We start from the raw sequence: 26393 nt of genomic DNA on the forward strand, positions 1-26393 counted from the left end.
TAACTATCTGGCCACTGGCATCCAGTGGTCAGGTACACCCTGGAAATCCCTATTTTAAGGAGAGGTGTCTCCTGCTTTGAAAGTGGCTTTGGGGTTGTTTACACGGTTTCCTCGGTAGGCACACTTGCCATTAGAGGCAGCTCTGTAAAGTAAGTGGGATAATAAATATATGTACAAAAAATATAAATATTGAAAATTCTGAAAATCCAACAAACAAAACTATAAATTATAAAGCAAGAGGTGAAAACTGACTGCATATAGATTAACATTTGTTCACCAATCTGACAATTATTCATGCAGTGCAATTCAAGATACTGAGGTGAAAGCTGCAAGTATAAAATAAAACATAGATGGCTGAATAAACCAAAATAAAAAAGGTTTTATTTTCCTCATAATATACACATTCTACTTACTTTCTCCCCACACGTATTTGCATTGTCTTTCTCTGGTTTTACATCTCCCACCATAACAACGTCCCTGAAAAAAATGCAATGAGATAAGTACAGAGAAGATAACCTTGAGAGAGCAATACGATTCACCAAGGGAGATTTCAAACTCCGCTAAATACCTGATCATTGTCACAAACGTAGCCATCCATTTTATGCACATTTAGTGGGCACTTTAAAAAAAACACAAAGAGAATGGTTAGCGTAATGGTACAAAACATTTCCAGAGGTGCTATGATGTGACCAAGATGGTCTGGTATTTATATACATTGGGGGAAAAATTCAGTTGTTTGCGCCTTAAGAGGGCGCTAATGGGGTGCAAAGCAACTAGCGCCCGGGCGCAGCAATGTTTGCACCACTCGGGAAATTAACTAGACATTTTGCGGCGGCGCTAAACACTACCGCCACGATCTCCTGCACCGGCAGATTGTGACGTCAGTCGCGTGCGCAATGGCCCATTAGTGCCCCGGACCGGAAATTGAGTGGCGCCCCCTGCCTTACCGCCTGCCGCTAGCAACGACAGGTTGAGGGGAGCGTTATGCTGTCAGAAAGGGACTAGGGGAGCGCTATTTAAAGGCGACCGCTTCCTGCCTTTTTTTGTCGGTGACATTTTTGCACCACGCATTCTGAGAGAGAGACTGACTTCTGGAGAGATTCAACGCTGTGTGAAGGAGTTTTGAGTACTGAGCAGCACTTTGCAGGTTTATTTTGATTTGCCCTTCCTTGCTTCGCCAGTGCTCTGAGGTAACGCCTCGCTCCTCAGCCTTTGCGCCTTAAGACAGGTGTGAAGCGCCTGATTTAGCGCTCCAATCACCTCCAGGGGCGATAAAAGCCAAGTTTGCTGTCGGAGGCGATAATTAGCGCCAGGTGCTAAACTTTGCACATGGCCGATAATGGCGCCCCAAACGGAGTGATACTGATTTTTCCCCCCATTATACTTCATTACCCTCTCTAGATCTTTTCATCGCTAACTGCCGCCGTGACATCGGCCGTCTCCATTTCTCTGCTCCCCTCACTCACTCCACCTACCTCCCTCTGAACTTGCAGCACTCCATTCTCTTAGATCCAACCCTGACATTGTCATTAAACCCGCTGACAAGGGTGGTGCTGTTGTTGTTTGGCGAACTGACCTCTACCTAGCGGAAGCTGAACGCCAACTCTCCGACACCTCCACCTACCTCCACCTGGACCATGACCCCACTACCGAACATCAAACCACCGTTTCCAAGACTGTCACTGACCTCATCTCCTCTGGGGATCTTCGCCCCGCGGCCACCAACCTCATAGTTCCCCAACCTCGCACAGCCCGCTTCTACCTCCTTCCCAAGATCCACAAACAGGACTGCCCTGGTAGACCCATCGTTTCAGCCTGTTCTTGCCCCACGGAACTTATCTCTTCCTATCTCGACTCTATCTTTTCTCCCCTTGTCCAGTCTCTTCCCACCTACATCCGCGACTCTTCGGACGCCCTCCGCCACTTTAACAGTTTCCAGTTTCCTGGCCCCAACCGCTTCCTTTTCACCATGGATGTACAATCCCTCTACACCTCCATCCCCCACCAGGATGGCCTGAGGGCGCTCCGCTTCTTCCTTGAACAGAGGCCCGTCCAGTCCCCATCCACCACCACCCTCCTCCGCCTGGCTGAACTTGTTCTCACATTGAACAACTTCTCCTTTAATGCCACTCATTTCCTCCAAATCAAAGGTGTTGCTATGGGTACCCGCATGGGTCCTAGTTATGCCTGCCTTTTCGTGGGCTATGTGGAACAATCTTTGTTCCAGTCACACACACACAGAAACCCCACAGTGCAGATAGAGGCCATTTCGGCCCATCGAGCCTGCACCGACTCTCAGGTCCCCTCCCTCACCTCTTTTTCCGATACATTGATGACTGTATCGGTGCCGTTTCCTGCTCTCGCCCCGAACTAGACAATTTCATTCACTTTGCCTCCAATTTCCACCCTTCCCTCACCTTCACATGGTCCATCTCGGACTCTTCCCTTCCCGTCCTCGATTTCTCCGTCTCCATCTCTGGGGATAGGTTATTGACCAACATTCACTACAAGCCCACTGACTCCCACAGCTACCTGGACGACACTTCCTCCCACCCTGTCTCCTGTAAGGACTCTATTCCATTCTCCCAGTTTCTCCATCTCCGCCGTATCTGCTCCGACGATGCCACCTTCCACACCAGTGCTTCCGACATGTCTTCCTTTTTCCTCAGCCAAGGATTCCCCTCTACCGTGGTTGACACGGCCCTCGACCGTGTCCGTTCTATCTCCCGCACTTCTGCCCTCACCCCTGCCCCTCCCTCCCGGAACAACAATAGGATTCCCCTTGTCCTCACCTTTCACCCCACCAGCCTCCACATTCAACGGATCATCCTCCGCCATTTCCGCTACCTCCAAAGTGATCCCACCACCAAACGCATCTTCCCCTCCCCTTTCAGCATTCCGTAGGGACCGCTCCCTCCGAGACACCGTAGTCCACTCCTCTATCACCCCAAACAGCCCTTCCCCTTGCACCTTCCCATGCAAGCGCAGGAGATGTAACACCTGCCCCTATATTTCCCCCCTTCCCACTGTCCAGGGCCCCAAACACCCCTTCAAGGTGAAACAGCTTGTACTTCTTGCAATCTAGTATACTGTATTCGCTGCTCACGATGCGGTCTCCTCTACATTGGGGAGACCAAACGCAGATTGGGTGACCGCTTTGCGGAACACCTCCATTCAGTCCGTAAGGGTGACCCCGAGCTTCCGGTCGCCTGTCATTTTAATTCACCGCTCCATTCCCACTCGGACCTCACTGTCCTTGGTCTCTTGTATTGTTCCACGGAAGCTCACCGTAAACTCGAGGATCAGCACCTCATCTTCCGATTAGGCACTTTGCAGCCTTCCGGACTAAATATCGAGTTCAACAATTTCAGATCATAACCTCGGCCCCTATTACTTTTTTACTTATAATTTTTTCCACCCCTTTGTTTTGGGTCTTCCTTTCCCCTTTCCCCCCCCCCCCTTTCCTTTTGTTTCTCTCTCCCACCTGGCAGCTGTCTCCTATCCTGCCAGTACACTTCACACCTAATCTCAGTTGTCTTTTGTCTCCACTGGCCTATTACCATCTCGTCTGGTTTCGAATACCTTTTATTGTCTCTTTTACTTCTTTTGTTCGATCGCAGCCCTGCCTTCGATTTATTTTATTTTCTTTCCAGTTTTGAAGAAGGGTTTCGACCCGAAACGTCAACTCAAATTTCTCTCCACGGATGTTGCCTGACCTGCTGGGTTTTTCCAGCAATTTCTGTTGTTATTTTGGATTTCCAGCATCTGCAGTATTTTGCTATCATACTTTATTAATGTTGTGCATGATTCACATGAGGAATGCAGACACAATGTATAGGACTAGAATTCCCTTATGGGTATTCTACAGGGAATGCTAAATACTACTATACTGAGCATGACTCAACACATGACCTGCATGCCTGCAGATATGGTGAAGAAAGAAATGGAAAAAGTATTCAATTTTTTATTTTATACATTATATACAAGTCTTACCCACTGAATTAATTTTTATTAAACATTATTAGTTGATCTCCTGTGGCACTGCTCAATAACAAAAATAAATGGTCAGGCAGGAGGCTTTCTCCCAGGGAGTGACAGCAGGATGGCTGGGCGCTAAGGTGTATACCATTCAGGGTCAGGTAGCCAGGAAGGTGCCAGGTTTTGTCCAGAAGAGGGTTATGGTCAGGCATATCATAGAGATCAGGTTGGGATTGGGTGTAGTGGGGAACAGTCTGTGTCAGGTTTGGCAGGGCAGAGGCTGGTTTAGACAGTCTGAGCAGACTGGGACCTTAGCATGTGGCCACACTAAGGGGAGAGGGGAGTGGAGATTTGAGTCAGGCCTAAAAGAGCTGCTCAGCAGATTGGGGCCCGACTATGTGGGAGAAATAATATATTTTAAAAAAATTAACAACAATTTTAAAAAGGCCAAAATGAAAGTAGGAAATTAAAAAATGGCTGCCTTATGTATTATTATGGAGAGCTGATTGGCCCATAGTGTTACACCATTAGCATGGGCCAATATTGACTACTGGTTCTCCATGGTATTACCTCGATTAGTTAGCCACCGGAAGCTTGGGGTCCCCCTTACGGACTGAACGGAGGTGTTCCGCAAAGCGGTCACCCAATCTGCATTTGGTCTCCCCAATGTAGAGGAGACCACATCGTGAGTAGCAAATACAGTATACTAATTGGAAGAAGTACAAGAGAAAATATCTTTTGAAGAAGGTTATAAGTAAAAAAAAAACAAAAACATCTATCTTGCATTCCTACGATAGCAAAATACAGGTACACTATCCCTTATCCGAAAGCCTTGGGACCAGCTGAGTTTCGGTTTTCGGAATTTTTCGGATTTCAGAAGGTATTATTATAAGACTGGGAAATTTGTATTTAATATAAATTTTAAAAGTTCAGGCTACCTCTTGCGACTGTTCCGTGTCTCATTCCCCTTCCTGCTTCTCTGGAAAGCCGGATATCGGCTGACTCCTACTAAGCTGGCCCGCAAATCAGGTCGGGTGGTGGGGGGAGAAAAGAATATCGGACGGGCCGCGGTTCAGGTCGGGGTCGGGGGGGGATCGGGGTCGGGTCCGGGGGGGGGGGGGGGTCGGGTCGGGGGGGTCCGGGGTCGGGTCGGGAGAAAAGAATATCGGACGGGTCGGGTGTGGGGGGGGGGGGGGAGAAAAGAATATCGGACGGGCCGCTGCAGCTATCGGACCGGCCGCTGTATTGTTGGGTTCACTCTCCCGGTACCTCCTTCACACTGCCCGGCTCGGCCTGCAATCTCCTACCCAGGAGGGAACTCTGTGACCCTCTGCCCTGCTCAGCGTAAGTCATGCGCCACTCTGGTCATGTCGTGCGCACGACTTACGCTGAACGAAAAAACTTTCGGTTTTTAGAGGTTTTCGGAAGTTCGGATAAAGGATAGTCTACCTGTACTGCGGATGCTGGAAATCCGAAATAACAACAGAAAACGCTGGAAATACTCAGCAGGCCAGGCAGCATCCGTGGAGAGAGAAACAGAGTTAACGTTTCAGGTCGATGACCTTGCGTCAGAACGTTATCTTACATTCTTGTAGTAATCTGATTGGTTCATGGCGTCACATGGCTTGCCTAGATCACCGACCAATCAATCAGCAACATAATAGACTCCCTATAGTATTCTAGAATCGATGATGTACACGTACAGTATCACAGACACAGACAAAAGTACCTCTAAATTAAACTCTTTGAATATTAGTGTACAATTACTATGTGTTTGTATAAAAATTCCTCGGTCGATTATTTTAGCAGAGACACTAGCCGGCAAACAAATTTCATACAAATATATTAACTATTCGTACACTAATATTTGAAAAGCCTAAAATTAAGGTTTTTTTTTATAACATAGATTTAATATTAAATAGATGATAAGAGATCACCTCACTAGAATTTCCAGCGCAGGTCTCGGGAATGTCACAATCATTTACTCCTTCGCGACATACAAATCCATTTCGTTCAAACTGCAAAAGGAATAAACAATAGTCAATGTTTGAATTTCGATTAGCTAAGGATCATTTTGCTGAGTGTTGACAATATTTATGCCGTCTCAACACCATTCAGAAAATAGAAGACTTACTGAGAAGCGTATCTAAATCATGTTATTTGCAATTATTATCATATTTTATGATAGGGGTTAAATATAGTATGAGGTGGTTTTCAACAACAGACTAAAACGCTAATGGTTATGGCATGGATCCAATCAACTAGGTGCAAACGGCAACATTCAGGAGTGTCATCAGAAATTTCTTCACACCGGGAATAATAGTGCATTGAATAGGTTTCCAGGTAGTATTCTGGAGGTAGGAGCCTCTAAATCCTTTAAGAAACTATTGGATTCTACGAACATGAGTTTTTTTTGGATGAGTGTGCTAGAAAACACCAAATGGCCTTCCTCACCCACAGCTATCTTACTTTCTTGCCAGAGGAATAATTTCTGGTTTCCATATAATTAAGTCTTTATGCCACCTTGCAAGTTACACTTGGGCAGTTTTTAATTCCACAGACAGACTGAAGTCAATACATACATGTTTTTATGTACAGATGATTTATATATTCACATTGTTGTATCAATAATCTGTTTAAATTATAACATTTCTACAGTGTTCTTAAATAAAATGAGGACTTGGAACACTTTTGGATAAACATACAAATATATTTGGATATGGCACAATGTTAACCAACCTTGGGATGAAAACAGGAACCAGAGAACCAACAGAGTGAAATTATGCCATCTGTGAATAAATCTCAGAAGATAACTGAGGGGAAGCCCATCCTGCTATGAATTTCCAACTGTATACAGCATTGGAATGAAAGACTGGTACAAGGGGGGGGGGGGGGGAAAATCATAGAATGATACAACACAGAAGGAGGCCATTTGGTCCATTGTGTCTGTGCCGGCTCTTTGAAAGAGCTATCCAATTAGTCCCACTCTTTTCCCAATTATCTTAACATTAACTAGACATTGAAGTGATTAAAATAAAAAGCTCAATTTTACAAACTTATGCTCCCAGTACGGAGCTTTGCCTATGCCAGGACAATTTGCCCGAAGGTGTTTAGTAAAAAAAAATGATTAATACAGGCAAATAAATATATTCTTATAAACTGGATCCAATCCTTAGTAATTGGCTTAAATGGAAGGTTTTACAACTGTGTGGAAACCCTTTTCAGCAGATGATTGCCCTTCCTTCCCTCTCTAGAGTAAAAAAGTGAGTGGGAGGAAGTAATCTCAGCACATAGAAACACATTCTACACGAGAGAACACCGATTTAAAACCGACATGTGTTGGATCAATTTACTTAAAATTTTCATACAGAATCGAATATTTATTTTTAATCTCACCAATTTTCTCTTCTTCCCTCTTCCTTGTTAGTGTCAGTTCCACAGCTCTTTACTAACTTGTTCAAATGGCCATTAATCATGTGTAGCCATGACAGCGACTGTTAGCAGGTTATGCACTCATGAGGGGCATGACAGCCAGGCCTGATCCTGTCCCTACCTGACATCTATACATGAGCACTTCCAGCAGGGAGTTCCCTGGTTAGTGATCTGGAGCAGGAGCACCCTCGCTGATTTTTCCATTGCCTAACTGAGGGACACGGAGGCCAGTTGTACTGACCCCACCATTACCACAGCCGAGATCAGAACCCTGGCTCAACTATTTACTGCTTAAATGTGTTAAGCCATTTGGGGAGCATCCAGAATTTAGATGAAAACAGCTAGTTCAAAGTGATTTCTGTTGTTATTTTAGTTCAAAGTGAAGTTGTTTCTAAAAGGATCACAATGGATATCAATGGGTCAGAATCATGTTTTGACTTAATTAGGCATTTATTGGGGCTTAGGTGTACTTTGAATGAAGAATATCCAATGAATACATTGAAATGGCTTCAATACAAAACTAACTATTAATTACAGCAAATAATGAGGCTTTCACTGAACAGTATACCAGAGATTGTGGAAACAATGAATTAACTTCAGCTGTAAACAAGCATTGCTGTTATTTTCTAACCCTTCCATCACGTTGCGGCTAGCTCGCTATTCAAATATCCTGTGTGTGTGTGCGCACATGTACTTTTGAACAATAACAGTGCTCACAATAAAAGGACTCAATTAGCTCGAAGTAGCTGCACCTGAACACTTAAATAAGCGAGGACACAAAATCAACATTAGTACAAGCTGTCTTACACAAAAATATCTCTTTTGATACGCAAATTAGAAAAATGATTAAGCCTGTGTGACAGATTTGCTTATTTTATGCCCTCAAGCTTCACAAGTAGGAACATGGCTGATTGTTCTCGCCACTCCAGCCGAGTGCAGGCCGAGTGGAGTGCCCCATGGCGTGCTCTGCCTGAAGGGCTGTAAACCCGTCTGTATTTGTGTGTTCGTATAATTATCACGGCACCAACATTCCCCCCAGCGCAGCAGCACATCTGGAAGGTTCATGCTCCCAAAAGCTGGAAGGAAAGTCTACGGGGCAGAAATTCCTTTGTGTTTCCTTAAGATTTTGCGTGAGAAATCGGCATTCCACTTACCAATTCTGCGGTGGGGCCTCCCACACTGGAAGTGCACTAAAAAACACTTGCGGCTATATTGGTTAAGGCGCTAATGAAATGAATGCTGGCCCCATTAAAATATGTAAATATGGGTCCTGAGCTTGTATTAGGACCCCTTTTGGAAAATTGGTACCTGGAAGCATTTGATTTGCTCATTCTTATGCCCACCCAGAAAAACATGGCATGAACACTCAGAAATCAGACTCAAGCATCGATATTAAATGGATCCCCACCTCCATTCCGGTGAGTCACTGGATAGTTGTTTTGACTTCTGGGGCTTTTTGGGGCCATTTATTTTGGCTGAGTTTTGGCAGTTTTTGATGCAACTGAGGTGTTGGAGAGCTGACAGCTGAACTGTCTGACTTCATTGGCTGCAGGAGTTCCGGAAAAAAATGGATATATTGCTGGGATTACTATTGAGGCTGCTACCGCAGCAGCAGTGGCAGCACAGACCTGTGGCGGGTCAAAGAAGATGGCAAAGGAAGCAAGGGCCAAGGAGGCATCACAGAATGCGTGTCTTCTGGAACAGGATGTCTTACCTCAACATGGCAGAGGCACGGTGCAGCAGGAGGCTACGCTTCAGCAGGCAGCAGTCACTGGCCTGTGTCACCTGTTGCAGCAGGAATTGGAGCCAAACACCAGGGCACACACAGCACTGCTTGTAGCTCTGAAGGTTACGGTGGCCCTCAACCTCTACGGCACAGGCTCATTCCAGGTTGCAACAGGCGACGTAACCAACGTCATTCAGGTTGCTGTCCATCAAGCGGGTGATTGATGCCGTCTTCACCAGGAGACGGCAATACATCGGCTTCCCAATGCAGGCTGCTGATCAGGAGGAGACAGCATCCCACTCTCTCCTCCTGACTGTGATGAAAGATGAAATATCCAAACAATAAAAACACTTTCCTGAAATTGCTCAGCTGTCCCTGCGGGCTCCTGCTGTAACTCCAGTGGGAGTCTGGTTTAATGGCCACAAATTCCATCCGGACCCAGATAGAGCTGGTCACTGACTGAGACTAGAGGTCCCTGTGGTCTTCTTTGGAGGCACAGCCCCGTGTGCTGCAAACAAGACCACAGGCACAGTGGGGCAGGGACTCCCTATGCTGGGGGTTCTCACATCACCAGCTTCTTAAGCCCTGCTTAAGTTTGGACATTGGTACGCTGTGAGTAGAAACATACCAGCCCCCTGAAGAGTGCAAGTGAGCCCAACTATGAGGGTTCCAGGCCTGGGCTGGCAAAAAAGGAGGCACAAACTCAAATCAGTGTGGCCCCCTTGTCACAGGAGTTGGAGACACAGACTGTCCCTAAAATCCCCAGGCCCAGTGTACATGGCATTTTACAGCGTCTGGGGGAAGGTGTGCTCCCGAGTTCCACAATTAGTGGGGTCTATGCAAATAGGATGACCTCTCACTGACCCTACATACTCTGGCAGGTGATGGAGGTCACCGGCGATCCTGTTCTAACTCCTGGGACCCTGAGCAATTTTGGACCACTATATTTTAACCAACGTATTAATCACACAATGTACAGTAACGTTTGTCACAATCACTGGCATGAATTTGTTTTACCTGACATTCTTTACAACAGAGTCCATTGCTGCATTTGGCTTCTTTCGTAAGAGTGCATTTCATGCAGCAGTTTCCTCCTTCCTTGCTACATTCCTGTGCATATGCAGAAAGAACTTTGTATTATGCATAGGCACATTAAACAAATTAATTTATAAATGCATACACATCAGTAGATATTGCTCAGGGTGAGTTGGAGGATGCACCATTTTATGCTATCTAATAACATAGAACAGAGCTTTCCAACAGAAATCGCTAACTAGCCATAGACTTAGCCACATGCTGTGATTTTAGTTGAAAATGCCTCATGCACAATACAGGTAAATGTACTTCACATCTATATTTACTTAAGACACATCTACCATCATTCAGCATGAAACTTTGCAGTCTTTGGGCTGGATTTTCATTGAGGAGTCGGGTAGGAGGCGCGACTACAACTTTTGGGGTTGTACTCCCGCCTCCATCAAGTTCTAGCCAACCCACACGATTTAGACTTGATTGACCTTGTTGAACCCGCCCAGCGGGCTCAGCAGGCCAATTAAGGGCCACCCGGCAACAGATGACATCACAGATTGAAATTTAATCTGTCAAGACCTTTAGACAGATGAAATATCAGCGTTTGACAGCTGTTTGAAGCTGTCAAACACTGACAATCTGTACTCCAAGTTAATTCCTTCCTCTCAGGATGATTTAGAGATCTCCCCGGAACAGAAAGCTGAATGCTGCAGATTTTGACAGCTGGTGGCCATTCTGCTTTCTGTGCCGGTGAGATGAGGGACTCCCGTGACCTGAAGGAAGGCTGTAAAGGCTAGTAGAACTTCTTTAAACACTTTACACAGACCAAACACACTTACCTCTGCACTCATGCACCCATCACTCACCTGAACACCGGACATCTCGACCCCTCCAAGCCCTTCATCCCGACTGCCCGCCTCGCTAACTTAGCGTGGTTTGGAGCCGTCGGGAATCCCACATTTCAACAATGAAAATAGGGATTAGGCTAAAAACTGCCTGTTAACTACCTGTTAACAGACAGTTAATTGGCACTAATCCTCTTCCCGCCTCGGGGAGGCGGCTACCTGCCGCCTTTGGAACTGGCATGGAGGCAGGTTGGGGGCGGGATGGGGTCGAGACCCGCGATTTCGGGATTTTAAACCCCCACACGCCTCCAATCCCGACTCCACGGCCCAATGAAAATCCAGCCCTTTGTCTTTCATTAACGTTTTGGAATTCTGGCATGAATTTATCAGACACACCACATCTTAGTGCAGCTTCTAGGTTTTTGTCCACCAGTTACGAGCAGTACTTTGACTTCATCGGAGTGATTGCTGAGAAGGTTGACTCGCGTGAGACCCATCAGGCACACCCCTGCTCGCCATCCACAACGCGGTTAGATGCTACTTGCTCTTTTCCATGACATGCCCTGCTGAAGCTGCTCGCTCTTGGATGGTCTTGCTTTCTTTTACTGGCCTGGAGTGGTTATTCCCATTGGTCGAGCTGACCACGATGACAGCTTCCCTCTCCATACAATGCTGTTGGTGTTTCCATGGTGCTGATGTTTGACGTTTTCACCCAAGTTACACATTATTTTAGCAGATAGCCAATAAGCAGTAACCAAGAAAGTAAAGCACGCACAACCATCAAAAAACACTCGCATGCTCTGCTTTTTATCTTACCATTTTATCAACAAATGCACAAAAAGATTAAATTAGACATGCATATGCTGTACGAATATAAGTATTGAGATCATAAGACTAGTGGTGGGATTATTTACTAATCAAAAATGCAAATCGTCAACATATTGGACAACACGGATATAGAATATATTACCAGGGCTACTGATTAATGATCACTGATTAAGTGAAATTGCAGTTTCAGACTGTAACAACTTTCATTTATAAAGCACTTTGTACTTGAAAAAACAGGCCAAGGCGCTTCAAAGAGGCATCCACAGAGATCGGGAGGTGCAGGGAGTTGGAGATTGTTGCAGGGGTCGGAGATCGGGGTGGGTGGGCCGATTGTGGAGTGTGTAAAGAGATAAGCTTGTTGGGCCTGGAGAAAACGCTCCAGCTCCTCCTGGCCATAAGCAGGGTTGTAAATGCACTTACCTCAAGGATCCAGGCCCTTCTCACCTCCTTTTACCTGACCGGTTTCCCAAGCCTCAGGAAAACTAGCCTTCATGGGTAAATAATAAAAATCCTGTTAAAATGGAGGCACACAGCCTCCTTGAAAACTTTTACTGACCTATCCACATACTGAGAGTGGGTTGGTCGCCCGCCCCCCGAACCTGCCTCCGGTAAAACTGGAATTAGGCGGGTTGAGGTTCGGTTTGAGATTTAAAAAAAATATTACTTCCCAACAGCCCCCAACCCACCCATCTTTGGGGGTTGAAGTTGCCCCATGTCTCCCCTGTTGCTCGGTCACTCCGGAGCAGCTCCGAAGCCAATTTGAATTCACAAACCCCATTGTTTCATACGGAACCACTTTGAAATGCATGGGAATATTCCTAGACAGTGATGTCACTGGGATGGCTTTGCAGCGAAGCAGACAGACCCCAGATTCTCCTTCCCCTTTAACTAATCCTCATTTCAAGTTTCAGTTCGAAAACTGGTTACTCAGCAAATTGACCGATACATTCCGTGAAGAACAAACATATTAAATGTTGGGCTCCAGAACTGCTACTTACAGTTGCTGAGCCACAGTCACATTCTTCTCCTGCCTCCACAAATCCATTACCACACTCCGGAGGATCAAGAAGCTGCATTAGTAAAAGAACAAAATAATTACAAACCACACTGCCATTTGTAGTCAATTTTTAAAACAATGACTGGATCAAAGACTTGCTTTATTTGCTGGGGAATTCATTACGACAACCTTAGGATTCCCGACTGTAACATTGATGGTAGCCCATTCACTGGGCTACCGTCAGCGTTATAATCAGAAAACCCAGGCCAAACACTCTCAGAATCTTTTCTCTATCTACTGTTACATAAACAATATTTTTTTTGAAATGATGATAAACTTGTTTTCTGGTTTCCCAGGCCACAAATAAAGTGTAGTTGACAAGGTGGTCAGGTGACCTCAATCAAAGCCTTCTCTAATGCTACCAGGAGAATGGGCAGTCAGGTGATGACTCTTTCTGGTTTTGCCTTCTGCTCGTACTTTCTCACTGCGACGTGTTTGAGATCAGGAACTCAGTACATTGGGGACAGCAAGTGTAACAACCCGCTCTGTGGCACCACATGTTGGTGCACCATTAACCAAAATGTTAATCAGTTAAATTAACATTCTTTAGAAAAGTTCAGATTTACATATGTATTTAATCTCTTGCTGAATTGTTTATCAGCAATGTGGTAAACTGAAATTGTACAACGAGGGCAGATGGAACTGCCTCCTCTGTTTAACACCTCGTCCGAACGACAGCACCTCCAACAGTGCTCCCTCAGTACTAGACTGGAGTGTCAGCCAGGATTATGTGTTCAAGTCTCTGGAGTAGGACTTGAACCCACATCCTTCTGACTCAGAGGCGAGAGTGCTACCCACTGAGCCACGGCTGATATGGGCATTCATGTGCAGGATAAGGTAATTGGCATCGCACATTAATTGCACACTGATAGAACAATAGTCTATCCTCTTCAAGATATTGATGGAGTTAACATATGGAGCTTTGAATGACGCATGCGTTCCATCATTTGCTTTTTGTATTTGTGGACACTCTGTCAGTTTGTAGAACTCGATAGCTATGTCTCTTCATTTAGAACATTAAGAACATAAGAAATAGGAGCAGGAGTCGGCCATTCGACCCTGCTCCGTCACTCAATAAGATCACGGCTAATCTTCTACTTCAACTCTACCTTCCCGCACTATCCCCATATCCCTTGGCTCCCTTAGTATCCAAAAATCTATCGATCTCAGTCTTGAATCTCCTCAACGATGACGCATCCACAGCCCACTGGGGTAGAGAATTCCAAAGATTCACAATGCTCTGCGTGAAGAAGTTTCTCCTCATCTCAGTCCTAAATGGCCGCCCCCTTATTCTGAGACTGTGACCCCTAGTTCTAGACTCCCCAGCCAGGGGAAACATCCTCGCAGCATCTACCCTGTCAAGCTCTTTAAGAATTTTATAAGTTTCAATGAGATCACCTCTCATTCTTCTAAATTCTAGGGAATATAGGACTAGTCTACTCAATCTCTCCTCATCCCAGGAATCAGTCTAGTGAACCTTCGTTGCACTCTCTCTAAGGCAAGTATATCCTTCCTTAGGTAAGGAGACCAGAACTACACACAGTACTCCAAGTGTGGTCTCACCAATGCCCTACATAATTGTAGTAAGACTTCTTTACTTTTATATTTTGTAACTAGCGGGGGGGGGCCGGCGTTGCCAGGGCAGTTTAGAGGGCCGCGCGGTTGACGGCCGGCTGCTGCCGCTCCCCCGCTCTGTGTCTCGGGCCGCGCGGTTGACGGCCGCCCGCTGCCGCTCCCCCGCTCTGTGTCTCGGGCCGAGCGGTTGTGAGGCCCGGCCCGAGTGACCCCAACTCACCTCCCGCTCCGGCGGGCCGACGCAGCTGCCCTGCTCGCTGTTGAGGAAAAGCAGGGGAAAAAATGGCGGCGAAGTTTCGGGAGGCTGCTTTTTGAAATTCCAAATACACTACATCCACTGGTTCCCCCTTATCTACCCTGCTAGTTACATCCTCAAAAAACTCTTATTAGATTTGTCAAACATGATTTCCCTTTCATAAATCCCTGTTGACTCTGCCCAATCATAGTATGATTTTCTACGTGTCCTGTTACCATGTTCCTACTAATAGATGATACCATTTTCCCTACTACTGATGTCAGGCTAACTGCTCTATAGTTCCCTGTTTTCTCTCGCCCTCCTTTCTTGAATAGCGGGCTTACAACTGCTACCTTCCAATCCATGGGGACCATTCTAGATTCTAGGGCATTCTGGAAGATTAAAACCAATACCTCTGTAGCCATCTCTTTTAAAATCCGAGGATGTAGGCCATCAGGACTTTTTGGCTTTTAGTCTCATCCATTTCTCCAGTGCAATTTCTTTACTAATACTAATTTCTTTAAGTTGCTCATTCTTGCTAGACCCTTGGTTCCCCACTATTTCCAGAATGTTATTTGTGTCTTGAATTGAAGTCCATGGGATAAAAGGAGCAGTAGCAGCATGGATATAAAATTGGCTAAGGGATAGAAAACAGAGAGTTGTGGTGAATGGCTTTATTTTTGGACTGGAGGGAGGTATACAGTGGCATTTCCCAAGGTTCAGTACTAGGAACACTGCTGTTTTTGATATACATTAATGACTTCGACTTAGGGGTACAGGACACAATTTTGAAATTTGCAGATGTAGCAAACAGTGAGGAAGATAGTAGATAGTAGTCAAGAAGACATAGACAGGCTGGTGGAGTGGGCGGACACATGGCAGATGAAAGTCAATGCAGAGAAGTGTGAGGTGATGTATTTTGGTATGAAGAATGAGGAGAGACCATACACACTAAATGGTACAATTTTAAAGGGGTCGCAAGAACAGAGAGACCTGGGGGTGTTTGTGTACAAATCTTTGAAGGTGGCAGGACAGGTTAACAAAGCAGTTAATAAAACATATGGGATCCTGGGCTTTATAAATAGAGGCATGGAGCACAAAAGCCAGGAAGTTATGCTAAACCTATATAAAGCACTAGGTCGGCCCCAGCTGGAGTATTGTGTCTAATTCTGACAACTTTAGAAAGGACGTGAAGTCTTTGGAGGGGGTACAGAGGAGATTTACTAGAATGGTTCCAGGGATGAGGGATTACAGTTATGTGGACAGGCTGGAGAAGCTGGGGTTGTTCTTCTTAGAGCAGAAAGATTGAGAGGAGATTTGATAGAGGTGTTCAAAATCATGAGGGATTTAGATAGAGTAAATAAACACAAACTGTTTCCAATGGCCGAAGGGTCAACAATGTGAGAGCACAGATTTAAGGTGATTGGCAAAAGAACCAGAGGCGACATGAGGAAAACCTTTTTTACACAATGAGTGGCTAGAATTTGGAATGCACTGCCTGATGGGATGGTGGATACAGATTCAATAGAAGCCTTCAAAAGGGAATTGGATAAATTCTTGAAGGAGAAAAAATTGCAGGGATATAAGGAAAGAGCATGCGGTGTGGGACTAACTGGATTGCTCTTCGAAAGAGCCAGTGCAGGATCGATGGGCCGAATGGCCTCCTGTGCTGTACTATTCTATGAATCTATACTGTAAAGACAGATACAAAGTATTTGTTTAGTGTTTCTGCCATTTCCTTATTCCCCATTATAATTTCTCCTGTCTCTGCCTCTAAGGGACCCAATGTTTACTTTTGCTAATATCTTCCTTTTTGCATATCTATAGAAGCTTTTACAATCTGTTTTTATGTCTCTTGCTAGTTTAATATCGTATTCTGTTAAGTATGTGTATTGTATTGAACAATTAACACAAAGACTTAAACGTATAACTCAAACAGGTCTTTACTGGTTGGAGGTAGGGACTATACGTAGGTCTTTACTTCATGCCCACAGGCGGGAACTGAGGGGAGATCCGTACCCACAGTACTATTTATACCCCTATGGCCAGGAGTGGTACTGCGTATCACTACGCCCTACAAGTAGTGCAGTCCTGTCCATAGGTTCAAAGTAGCACACATATTACATACACAACATTCCTCCCTTCCTAGCTTTACAGTCATCTCCCCATTTAACATAACGTAATAACATATATACATATATAACTTCAGGTTTACATAACAGAATAACATAGATACATAGATAACTTCATGTCAAAACAGATCACAGATTCAGTCTCTGCGGAAAACAGTTCCTCCTTCTCTTCCTCCTTTTTCCGTAGTAGAGCCACCTTCTCCTGATGTTCCGTAGACTTTCGGTGCTCCTCCATGATTTCTGTATGGTGGGAGTCGAAGTTACAAGTTGGGCAGGACAGGACATAGTAATATTCGGTGTCGTCCTGATCTAGGCCAGCGAGAGGGTCTTCTATTTCCTCCATACCCAGCTGGGCGTTAGCCAGCTTTTGTTCCAAGTCCAGACATCTTTCCTGAAGAGACTTCTTCATGCGTACCTCTTCATCCAGCTTTTTCTGGGCTTTCAGCAAGTCGTTTACTAATGACCTCATTTGAGATTTTACTACTTCAACTTCTTTTGGAGATTGATTGATCGGACTATTCAATCCCTCTACCGGAGCAGCTGTTTCAGCGGTCTGTTGTTCTACGTTGACGTGAGTCAGCGTACTTTTGGCATCCAAGGGCTGCTCTGTTGCAGTCATCTCAGTCTGTGTTGCCACCTCAGCTCTTCCAATAACCTTTGAGAGCTCCGAACCCCTTTCGTTTGAATATTGAAGTTCGTGTTCAAGTTTTTCCCATTTCAGAGTCCTGTCCTTCAGCATATGCAGGAGTTGGCTGACCGTTAACTCCTCTGACATCAGACGTTTTGTGTGCTCCTGCTCCATTTTCTCCATCAGCTGCTTCTGTTGTCTTTCCAGATTCTCCAACTCTATATCAAAGAACTCTTTCGTTGCATTCAACTCTTGCTCAAAACGGCGAAGCATTTGTTCTAATTGCTGTTGTAGTTTGAAATGGAGTTGAGTTCGAGCCCGGTGTCCCTCAGAAATGGGCACATCAGTAGACTTGCCAGACTCAGAATCCACAGTTAAACTATGTTGTTGTTGCTCAGTGGAATTCTGTGCTGAAACTTTGTCTTTTGCACCTGAGTTGGGCTTACTATCATCCGTTCCAGAGTCTGGGCCGACTATCTTCACCAAGTTCTCACTCGTTATTGTTTGTAGGAAATGCCAGTCCATATTCATTTTCCTAATCCACTCCCGTCCTAGTAGTGGAGAACCTCCTTCAGATATCACATATAAGTCCATTATTTGACTGTCTTCGCCCTTGTGGACCACTGCAACCTCTATTTTCCCGATGGGGTACACTCTTTGCCCCGTGTATGTTTTCAATATAATCCCCGTATCCTGTAGGGGAATATGTTGGAATAACTTTCCGTAATCTTTCTTATTTATGACCATCAATGCCGATCCAGTGTCCAATTCCAGTTTTACTTGGACTCCTTCTATCTGAAGAGTGACCCAAATTGTCTGGAGGTCTGCACCCTTACCAGCGTTGAGTACTCTTAAGCTAGCCAGTTCATTACAGCTTAAGCTAGCCAGTTCATTACTGCTAGCGTCTGAATCGGACTCCTGTTCGGTCACCTTGTGTACCTTTGCGTATTTTCCTTGCGGTGACTTCTCGTTGCTGGTCTTCTTCCCTGACCTGCATACTCTAGCTATATGTCCAAGCCTACCACAAGTTCTACATTCTTGGTTTTTAAACCAACACTGGTTCTGATCATGCGTTGTCTTTCCACAACGATAACATTTGCCAGAACTCACACCCAATTTGTGTGCACTGAGCTCCGGTGACCGTAGCTGCATTACTGCCGTGCCTCTCGCTGCGGCTTCGTGTGCTGCTGCCATAGTGACCGCCTTCTCAAGCGTCAGCTCATTCTCCTCGAGCAGTCGCTTTTGTGTATCCTGTTTAAATAAACCACACACAAATTTGTCTCGTAGTGCATCTGTCAGTCCCGTTCCAAACTGGCAATATTTCGCTAATTTACGCAATTCCAGCAAATATTCAGCATTGCTTTCATGCTGTAGCTGCCTTCTGTCATAAAATTTAAATCGTTCCGCTAGCATCAGCGGCGTGGGGTTTAGATGATCTTTCAGGACAGTAACAATCTCATCGAACGTCTTATCCGCCGGTTCATCTGGTGATAACAGGTGTTTCAATTGCCCGTATGTCTTCGCACCCATTAAATTTAATAATGTTAGAGCTTTATCTTGGTCACGAATTTTATTGGCCTTACAATAATTTTTTACTCTTTCAACATATATGGCCCAATCTTCGAGGTCACTATCAAAGGTGCTAATATTCCCGTGTTTAGGCATTGTAGATTTGCAATTTCTCAGATTTTATTTTGTTTACTTGTTATCAAAGATGGCGGCTTCCCGCTCTTGCCGTCGTCCTCCGCCCACAAAATGGCGGTTTTCCCGCGCTTGGTGGTCTTCACCCGTCCCCCGACGCCGTCTCCCTTCAGCCCCCGAGTGCGGCCCTTATCTTCGCCGCGATCGATAGCCCGCGCTGTGCACCGCGGCTCTCGCACCTTGAGCTTCTGCAGCCACCGCGCCTTTCAGTCCGAGTGCGGCCCTTATCTTTGGTCCCGATCGCTGGCCCGCGCTGCGCCTCGCACTTGAAGCGGCTCCCGGCCTCTGGCTCAACCGCTCGCGCGGCTCTTGCTCGCTCCCTCCCGGGCTCTGGCTTACCCGCTCGCGCGTTTCACCGCGGCTCTTATCAGGGATTGCGATCGCCCTTATCTTCTCCAACTTCCCCAGCCCTGTCTTTGCAGCCAACGCTGCACGGCTTACCCCACCACCTAGGTTGAACAAGGAAACTGCAGAAAGACTTCTGTCAGTCGCTGGAAGCTGTCAGGATGGCTGCTGCACTCCAGTGCTCAGTCGCTGATGGAGGCTTCAGAGTCCTAAAGCCTGTCGCTTCTAGTGGGGTGGTGATGTTTGAAACCTCTCTTCAACTGCCGCAGGGTAAGAACCTGACTCGTCGCCAGTGTTAAGTATGTGTATTGTATTGAACAATTAACACAAAGACTTAAACGTATAATTCAAACAGGTCTTTACTGGTTGGAGGTAGGGACTATACGTAGGTCTTTACTTCATGCCCACAGGCGGGAACTGAGGGGAGATCAGTACCCACAGTACTATTTATACCCCTATGGCCAGGAGTGGTACTGCGTATCACTACGCCCTACAAGTAGTGCAGTCCTGTCCATAGGTTCAAAGTAGCACACATATTACATACACAACATATTCTCTTTTCTCTTTCTTTATCAATTTCTTGATCATTCTTTGCTTAATTCTAAAAATCCTCCCACTCCTCAGGCTCTGGTTCCATTGGGTAGGAAATAAACTGTGCAGCATTCCTTCAGAGAGCATCAGTCACCTTCCTAATAGAAATGGTGATCTGCTGCCTGACTACAGTGGCAATGATCTCCAGATGCTGCCTGTAAGGATCCAGTTGCAAGGAAATTCAAGGCATTGGTGACCTTGACTGGTACAAATAATGTTGTTTTCCTGGTGGTCCTGGACAGCAGGTCTTCAGCCAGCAGTTGACAAATCTTTCCAATAGCCTTCAGGAGATGAGCAGCCTTCTCAGGCACACATTCGAAGTAAATCTTTCTTGGTCTATAACCCTATCGAGTGGCTATGTATGTGTAGGAATCAAATATCTTATGTGATGTCTCACTCTCAGTGCCTCCCATCTAGCCACTTCCAGATTAGTGCTTGACTAATCTACTGGAATTTTTTGAGGATCTAACTGGTAAAATAGATAAGGGAGAACCAGTGGATGTGGTGTATTTGGACTTTCAGAAGGCTTTCGATAAAGTCCCGCATAAGAGATTAGTGTGTAAAGTTAAGGCACATGGGATTGGGGGCAAGGTACTGACTTGGATAGAGGATTGGTTGGCAGACAGGAAGCAAAGAGTTGGAATAAATGGGTCTTTTTCCGAGTGGCAGGCAGTGACTAGTGGGGTTCCGCAGGGATCGGTCCTTGGACCCCAGCTAGTCACAATATATATTAATGATCTAGACGCGGGAACTAGATGTAAAATCTCCCAGTTTGCAGACGACACAAAGCTGGGTGGGCGTGTGTGCAGTGAGGGGGACGCCGAGAAGCTCCAGTATGATTTGGACAGGTTGGGTGATTGGGCAGATGCATGGCAGATGCAGTATAATCTGGATAAATGCGAGGTTATCCACTTTGGTGGCAAAAACAGGAAGGCAGGTTATTATCTGAATGGCAATAGATTGGGAGAAAGGGAAGTGCAACGAGACCTGGGTGTCCTTGTGCACCAGTCGCTGAAGGTAAGCATGCAGGTGCAGCAGGCGGTAAAGGCGGCAAATGGTATGTTGGCCTTCGTAGCGAGAGGGTTCGAGTACAGGAACAAGGATGTCTTGCTGCAGTTGTACAGGGCATTGGTGAGACCACATCTTGAGTATTGTGTGCAGTTTTGGTCACCTTATCTGAGGAAGGATGTTCTTGCCATGGAGGGAGTGCAGTAAAGATTCACCAGACTGATACCTGGGATGGCAGGAATGACATATGAGGAGAGATTGGGTCAATTGGGCTTATACTCGCTGGAGTTTAGAAGAATGAAAGGGGATCTCATTGAAACTTATAAAATTCTAACAGGACTAGAGAGACTAAATGCAGGAAGGATGTTCCCGATGGCCGGGGAGTCCAGAACCAGGGGTCACAGTCTAAGGATAAGGGGTAAGCCATTTAGGACAGAGATGAGGAAGAATTTCTTCACCCAGAGAGTGGTGAACCTGTGGAATTCTCTACCACAGAAGGCAGTTGAGGCCAATTTATTAAATATATTCAAGAAGGAGTTAGATATATTTCTTAAGGCTAAAGGGATCAAGGGATATGGGGAGAAGGCAAGGACAGGGTATTGAATTTGGATGATCAGTCATGATCTCATTGAATGGCGGAGCAGGCTCGAGGGGCCAAATGGCCTACTCCTGCTCCTATCTTCTATGTTTCTATGTTTCCATCTCATTGTCCTCTTCTTCATAACATAGAAATTGAGGGGTTCCATTGGGACACCATGTCCCAGTTCAAAACTGCACTGTTTGAAGATCTAGCTATAAATCACAGCAAAAGTCCTGACAGGATCTTCCAAAGTAATAAACAGTTCATTATGCAGGCAAAGTAACACAAACCTTCAGTTGCAGCACACAAAATTGCCTCCTCAATGCAGTAGCCCACTCCGAGATACCTTAGTGGTACTCATACCACTACTTATATTAGGGCAGTAATAACTTGGGTGGGAAATGGCACAGAAGAGTTAGCCACACTCATTTGACTTCAGGCCTTAAAGGGAACTAGTGATTTTTATTGGCAGGAAAATTCTAGTGCAATGTTAAACTGGCAATTTTGAGGTAGTGGGCATTACTGCCCATTTCATAAGCTTTTTGTTTAAACTTAGTAAATAATAACATTACAGCAGGGTGATTCAGCAGAACTGTAAATTACTGATAATTCTTTCCAATATAGAACAGTAAGAAGTTTATGGAACAGGAAAAGCCCATTAGACCCAACAAGCCTGACCTTTTCTCATAGATTAACCCCACTTACCCACCTTCTTGCCATTCCGTTCAAATTATTCTCCCTCCAGAAATGCACTCAATAGTGCTTTGAACCCATTTACACTCATCTACTACAATGGGCTTCCCTGCTAGTTTATTCCATAATTCGATTACCCTTTAGGTCAAAAGGCTTCTGACCAACTTCCTTTCTTATTCCCAATGTTTAGTTTGTGCCCCTCGTGGTTTTAAATCACTCACAATAATGAACAATTTGTCTGGTATCTTATTGTCAATTCTTTTCGGAGTCAGCTGTGGCTCAGTGGGTAGCACCCTTGCCTCTGAGTCAGAAGGTTGTGGGTTCAAGTCCTACTCTAGAGACTTGAGCACAAAAGTCTAGGCTCCTGGGAAGGCAGGAATGACGTATGAGAAGAGATTGGGTCAATTGGGCTTATACTCGCTGGAGTTTAGAAGAATGAGAGGGGATCTCATTGAAACTTATAAAATTCTGACAGGACTAGACAGACTAGATGCAGGAAGGATGTTCCCGATGGCGGGGGAGTCCAGAACCAGGGTCACAGTCTAAAGATAAGGGGTAAGCCATTTATGTCAGAGATGAGGAGGAATTTCTTCACCCAGAGAGTGGTGAACCTGTGGAATTCTCTACCACAAAAGGCAGTTGAGGCCAATTCATTAAATATATTCAAGAAGGAGTTAGATATATTTCTTAAGGCTCAAGGGATATGGGGAGAAAGCAGGGACAGGGTACTGAATTTGGATGATCAGCCATGATCTCATTAAATGGCGGAGCAGGCTCGAGGGGCTGAATGGCCTACTCCTGTTCCTATCTTCTATGTTTCTACAGTATGTAGGTGGACACTCCAGGGCAGTACTGAGTGAGTGCTGCATTGTTGGGAGCTGCTGTCTTTCAGATGAGACGTTAAACTGAGGCCCTGTCTGTCCTCTTAGGTGGATATAAAAGATCCTATGGCACTATTTCGAAGAAGAACAGGGGAGTGTCCTAGCCAATATTTATTCCTCAATCAACATCACTAAAAACAGATTATCTGGTCATTATCACATTGCTGTTTGTGGGAGCTTGCTGTGTGCAAATTGGCTGCTGCATTTCCTACATTACAACAGTGACTACATGTTCAAAAGTACTTCATTGGCTGAAAAGCGCTATATAAATGTAAGAGTTTCTTTTTTTAGTTTTAAAAACTTCAATTAGGTCACTTCAAAGTCTCTTTCCAAAGAAAACAAGTCCAGCATCCTTAACCTTTCCTCATAACTTCATTCCTGATAGACAAATCATCTTTGTTGATTGCCTCTCACCTTCTGAAGGTCAATAACATCTTTACACAGATACATGACCAGACAGTCAAACGTCAAATATAAATAATTGTAGTTCTGTATATCTCTAACTGTCTACTTGTAGAATTAAAGCAAAAAAGAAAATATTTTCTGATCATTGTCCTCAAAGCACAACACAAATTATAACTTAAAATACTTTAAACTTTGTAGTTTTTAGCTTCACCTAATGAAGAGAAAGTGAGATAACAAACAATGGGAACCACAGTAAAATGATGCGTACAATTCCTGATACTTACACGCGTAGGTTTATTGAAGAGACAGTTACCACCACCATTGTTCAAAAATTCCTGGTATTCTTCTATGTTGCATTTAGAAAATTTCCGTGGAAGATAATACCTGCAGATATTAGTAAGGTATATTAGCAGGAGGTAAAATACAACTATCAAGGCTATTCATCCTGATAACAGCAATCAGTTGGAAAACTTGAAACACCACGGGCCAGATTTCCCTCTTCAGCGCTTGGGCATAAAGCAACAATAGGTGGAGCGCATATAGGAAAATCAGACAGGAAAGATCACATGCCCAAAGTGCTGCCCACCTGATTTTCCATCCAATAACTTACGTGGAGGAAAATTGGGCAGACTGCATTACAGGTCTGTGATCTTCCCTGCCTGATTTGCTTATAGACGTTCCACTCATGTGATCACTCACATGCAAGCACTAAAGAAGAAAATCTCCTCTCACATATCTTGTAAAGTCCCCTAAAGTGTACAAGAAACATTCATTGCTTCCATTGCAGTGTTTACTAGATGCTGATGTGTCAAAGGTTTACAAAAGTTAAAACAGCACAAATTTGAACTTGTAATATATCTATCTATGTATACATATAAAAGTCTTGCATTTGGTGGCACACTAAACACGTCAAACATCTCATCTATGTCACTTGACAGGCTCAAATATTCACAAAGCAGCAAATCATTACTTTTGTTTTAATTATTCAGTTATTAAAGAGGATGGTTGTGACCTTGAAAACCTACCCTCTCCCAAAGGGGAGGAGCCAGTGATTTACAAGCACCTGCCAATTAGAGGCTAAATTTCAATAGCAATTAGCCTCTACTTTGACCTCAGGATTTGCCGATTTCCAGCAGATTTGGGGGTATTAATGGGACATAGCTCCATCTTAAAAAAGAAAGAAACTTACATTTATGTAGCAACTTCTGACATTCTCAGGACATCCCAAAGCACTTCAGAATCAACTTTGGAAGTGCCGTCAACTTTGCACACAGCATGGTCCCACAAACAACAAATGAGATGAATGATCAGTTAATCTGTTTTTAGTGATGTGGTTGAAAAAGGAATGTTGGCTAAGATACCGACGCTAAGATACCAGGAGAACTTCCTGCTCTTCTTCAAAGAAGTTAACCGTGATTAATTGAGAACCCTAATTATGTGCTATAATGCTGCTTATAAAATAGAATATCAATGGACTTACCATGATCTGCCAGTACTATTAATGAATTTTAAAATCCTTATTCACCTCAAAACCCCAAACTGTATTAATGGCTGACAGATGTTACATGTGTGGATGGGACAAAAAACAAACATAATTGCCCACTTTTGCAGGAAGGGCCTTGATACAAAACATGACCTAAAAAAGTTCTGAAGTAAATTAATTCTGTTCAAGTAGATTCAGCTGTAAAAAGGTTGAACATTAGTTTGAACAACCTAACAACAAAGATCAAACAAACAACAAATGTAAACAAAAAAGCTTTTGTAGCATTAAATGCGCTGACCTATCTCTTCCATCAGACAGGAAACCTTATGCAGCTAAAGTTATGTGAATATCAATTGGAACTGTGCTTACAGATTTGATTGTGGGTGCACTATTCAACGAGGTTGAAAATTATCAAAGCAACTAATTACTGAACATTCATGGAACCACTTGTTACCTGGTAGGAAACAGCGTATTTAACTATTGTTTACTATAACTCTTTCATCGTTGTACTATATTTGAAAGCAATTAACAACCACTTAATCGCTTGCATTTTAGGACTGTACATTGTGTTAGATGAATGGAAAATGAATATAAAAATCTGTGATGAAGCAATTTAACTGGATAGAACAATTATAACAAAAGATCTCTAAAATATCTCCTTTTGATGTTACAGCAAAAAAAGTCATAGCTGAAAAATCAATGGAAAAAGCGAAGCACATATCTTTATGATAAATCACAGTGAACTAGACTAACGAACAAAGAACTGATAAACCCCTGACAGGGATCATAAAATGTACAATACATGATTTGTAACAAGTAAATCAATACGTATGATATTCATATCACACGTATCATAACTGGCGCTAAAGTGTAATTTAAAAAGACACATGGAGTAGGTTTTCCAGTTGAGCATTGTTTGGGCAGCCAGCTGGCTGAGCGTGTTTGCCGGCTGCCCAATAATCCCATCGGGAGGCCCTGTCCATTTTGAGGACCAAGCCTGGGCTCCCGGATCGTGAGTGGAAAATGAGCGCCCCGGGACAGCCTCCTGATATCGCGCAGCCCGTCTGGATTCTGGGCCAGAAGGTAGGTAGGTTCGGGGATGGGGGGCTGTTCTGGGGGTGATGGGGGAGATGAGGTATGGCAGTGGCCCAAGTTGCACTCCTGCTCCTCCCAGCCTCACCTAAATAAATTAAAACTTGCCTGCAAGGCTTGTCTTTGCCTGGATACTGGGCATGGCAAGA

At 44.6% G+C, this 26393-nt stretch overlaps 1 protein-coding gene across 1 annotated transcript in view; it reads right to left on the reverse strand.

The window, feature by feature from the left end:
- LOC147117152 (disintegrin and metalloproteinase domain-containing protein 22-like) overlaps positions 1-26393 on the reverse strand; it is a 173969-nt gene that overhangs the window by 105874 nt on the left and 41702 nt on the right. Inside the window, exons 4-9 of the mRNA XM_085987893.1 lie at positions 23954-24053; positions 12837-12908; positions 10154-10246; positions 5916-5996; positions 569-619; positions 414-477 (exon numbers count right to left, since the gene is read on the reverse strand). Coding sequence (XP_085844019.1) covers positions 414-477; positions 569-619; positions 5916-5996; positions 10154-10246; positions 12837-12908; positions 23954-24053 — 461 coding nt within the window. The remainder of the gene's footprint in view (positions 1-413; positions 478-568; positions 620-5915; positions 5997-10153; positions 10247-12836; positions 12909-23953; positions 24054-26393) is intronic.

This window comes from Somniosus microcephalus, chromosome 5 (assembly GCF_052327205.1).
Source record: "Somniosus microcephalus isolate GS21.2 chromosome 5, FLI_Smic_1.0, whole genome shotgun sequence".
Classification (NCBI taxonomy): Eukaryota; Metazoa; Chordata; class Chondrichthyes; order Squaliformes; family Somniosidae; genus Somniosus; species Somniosus microcephalus.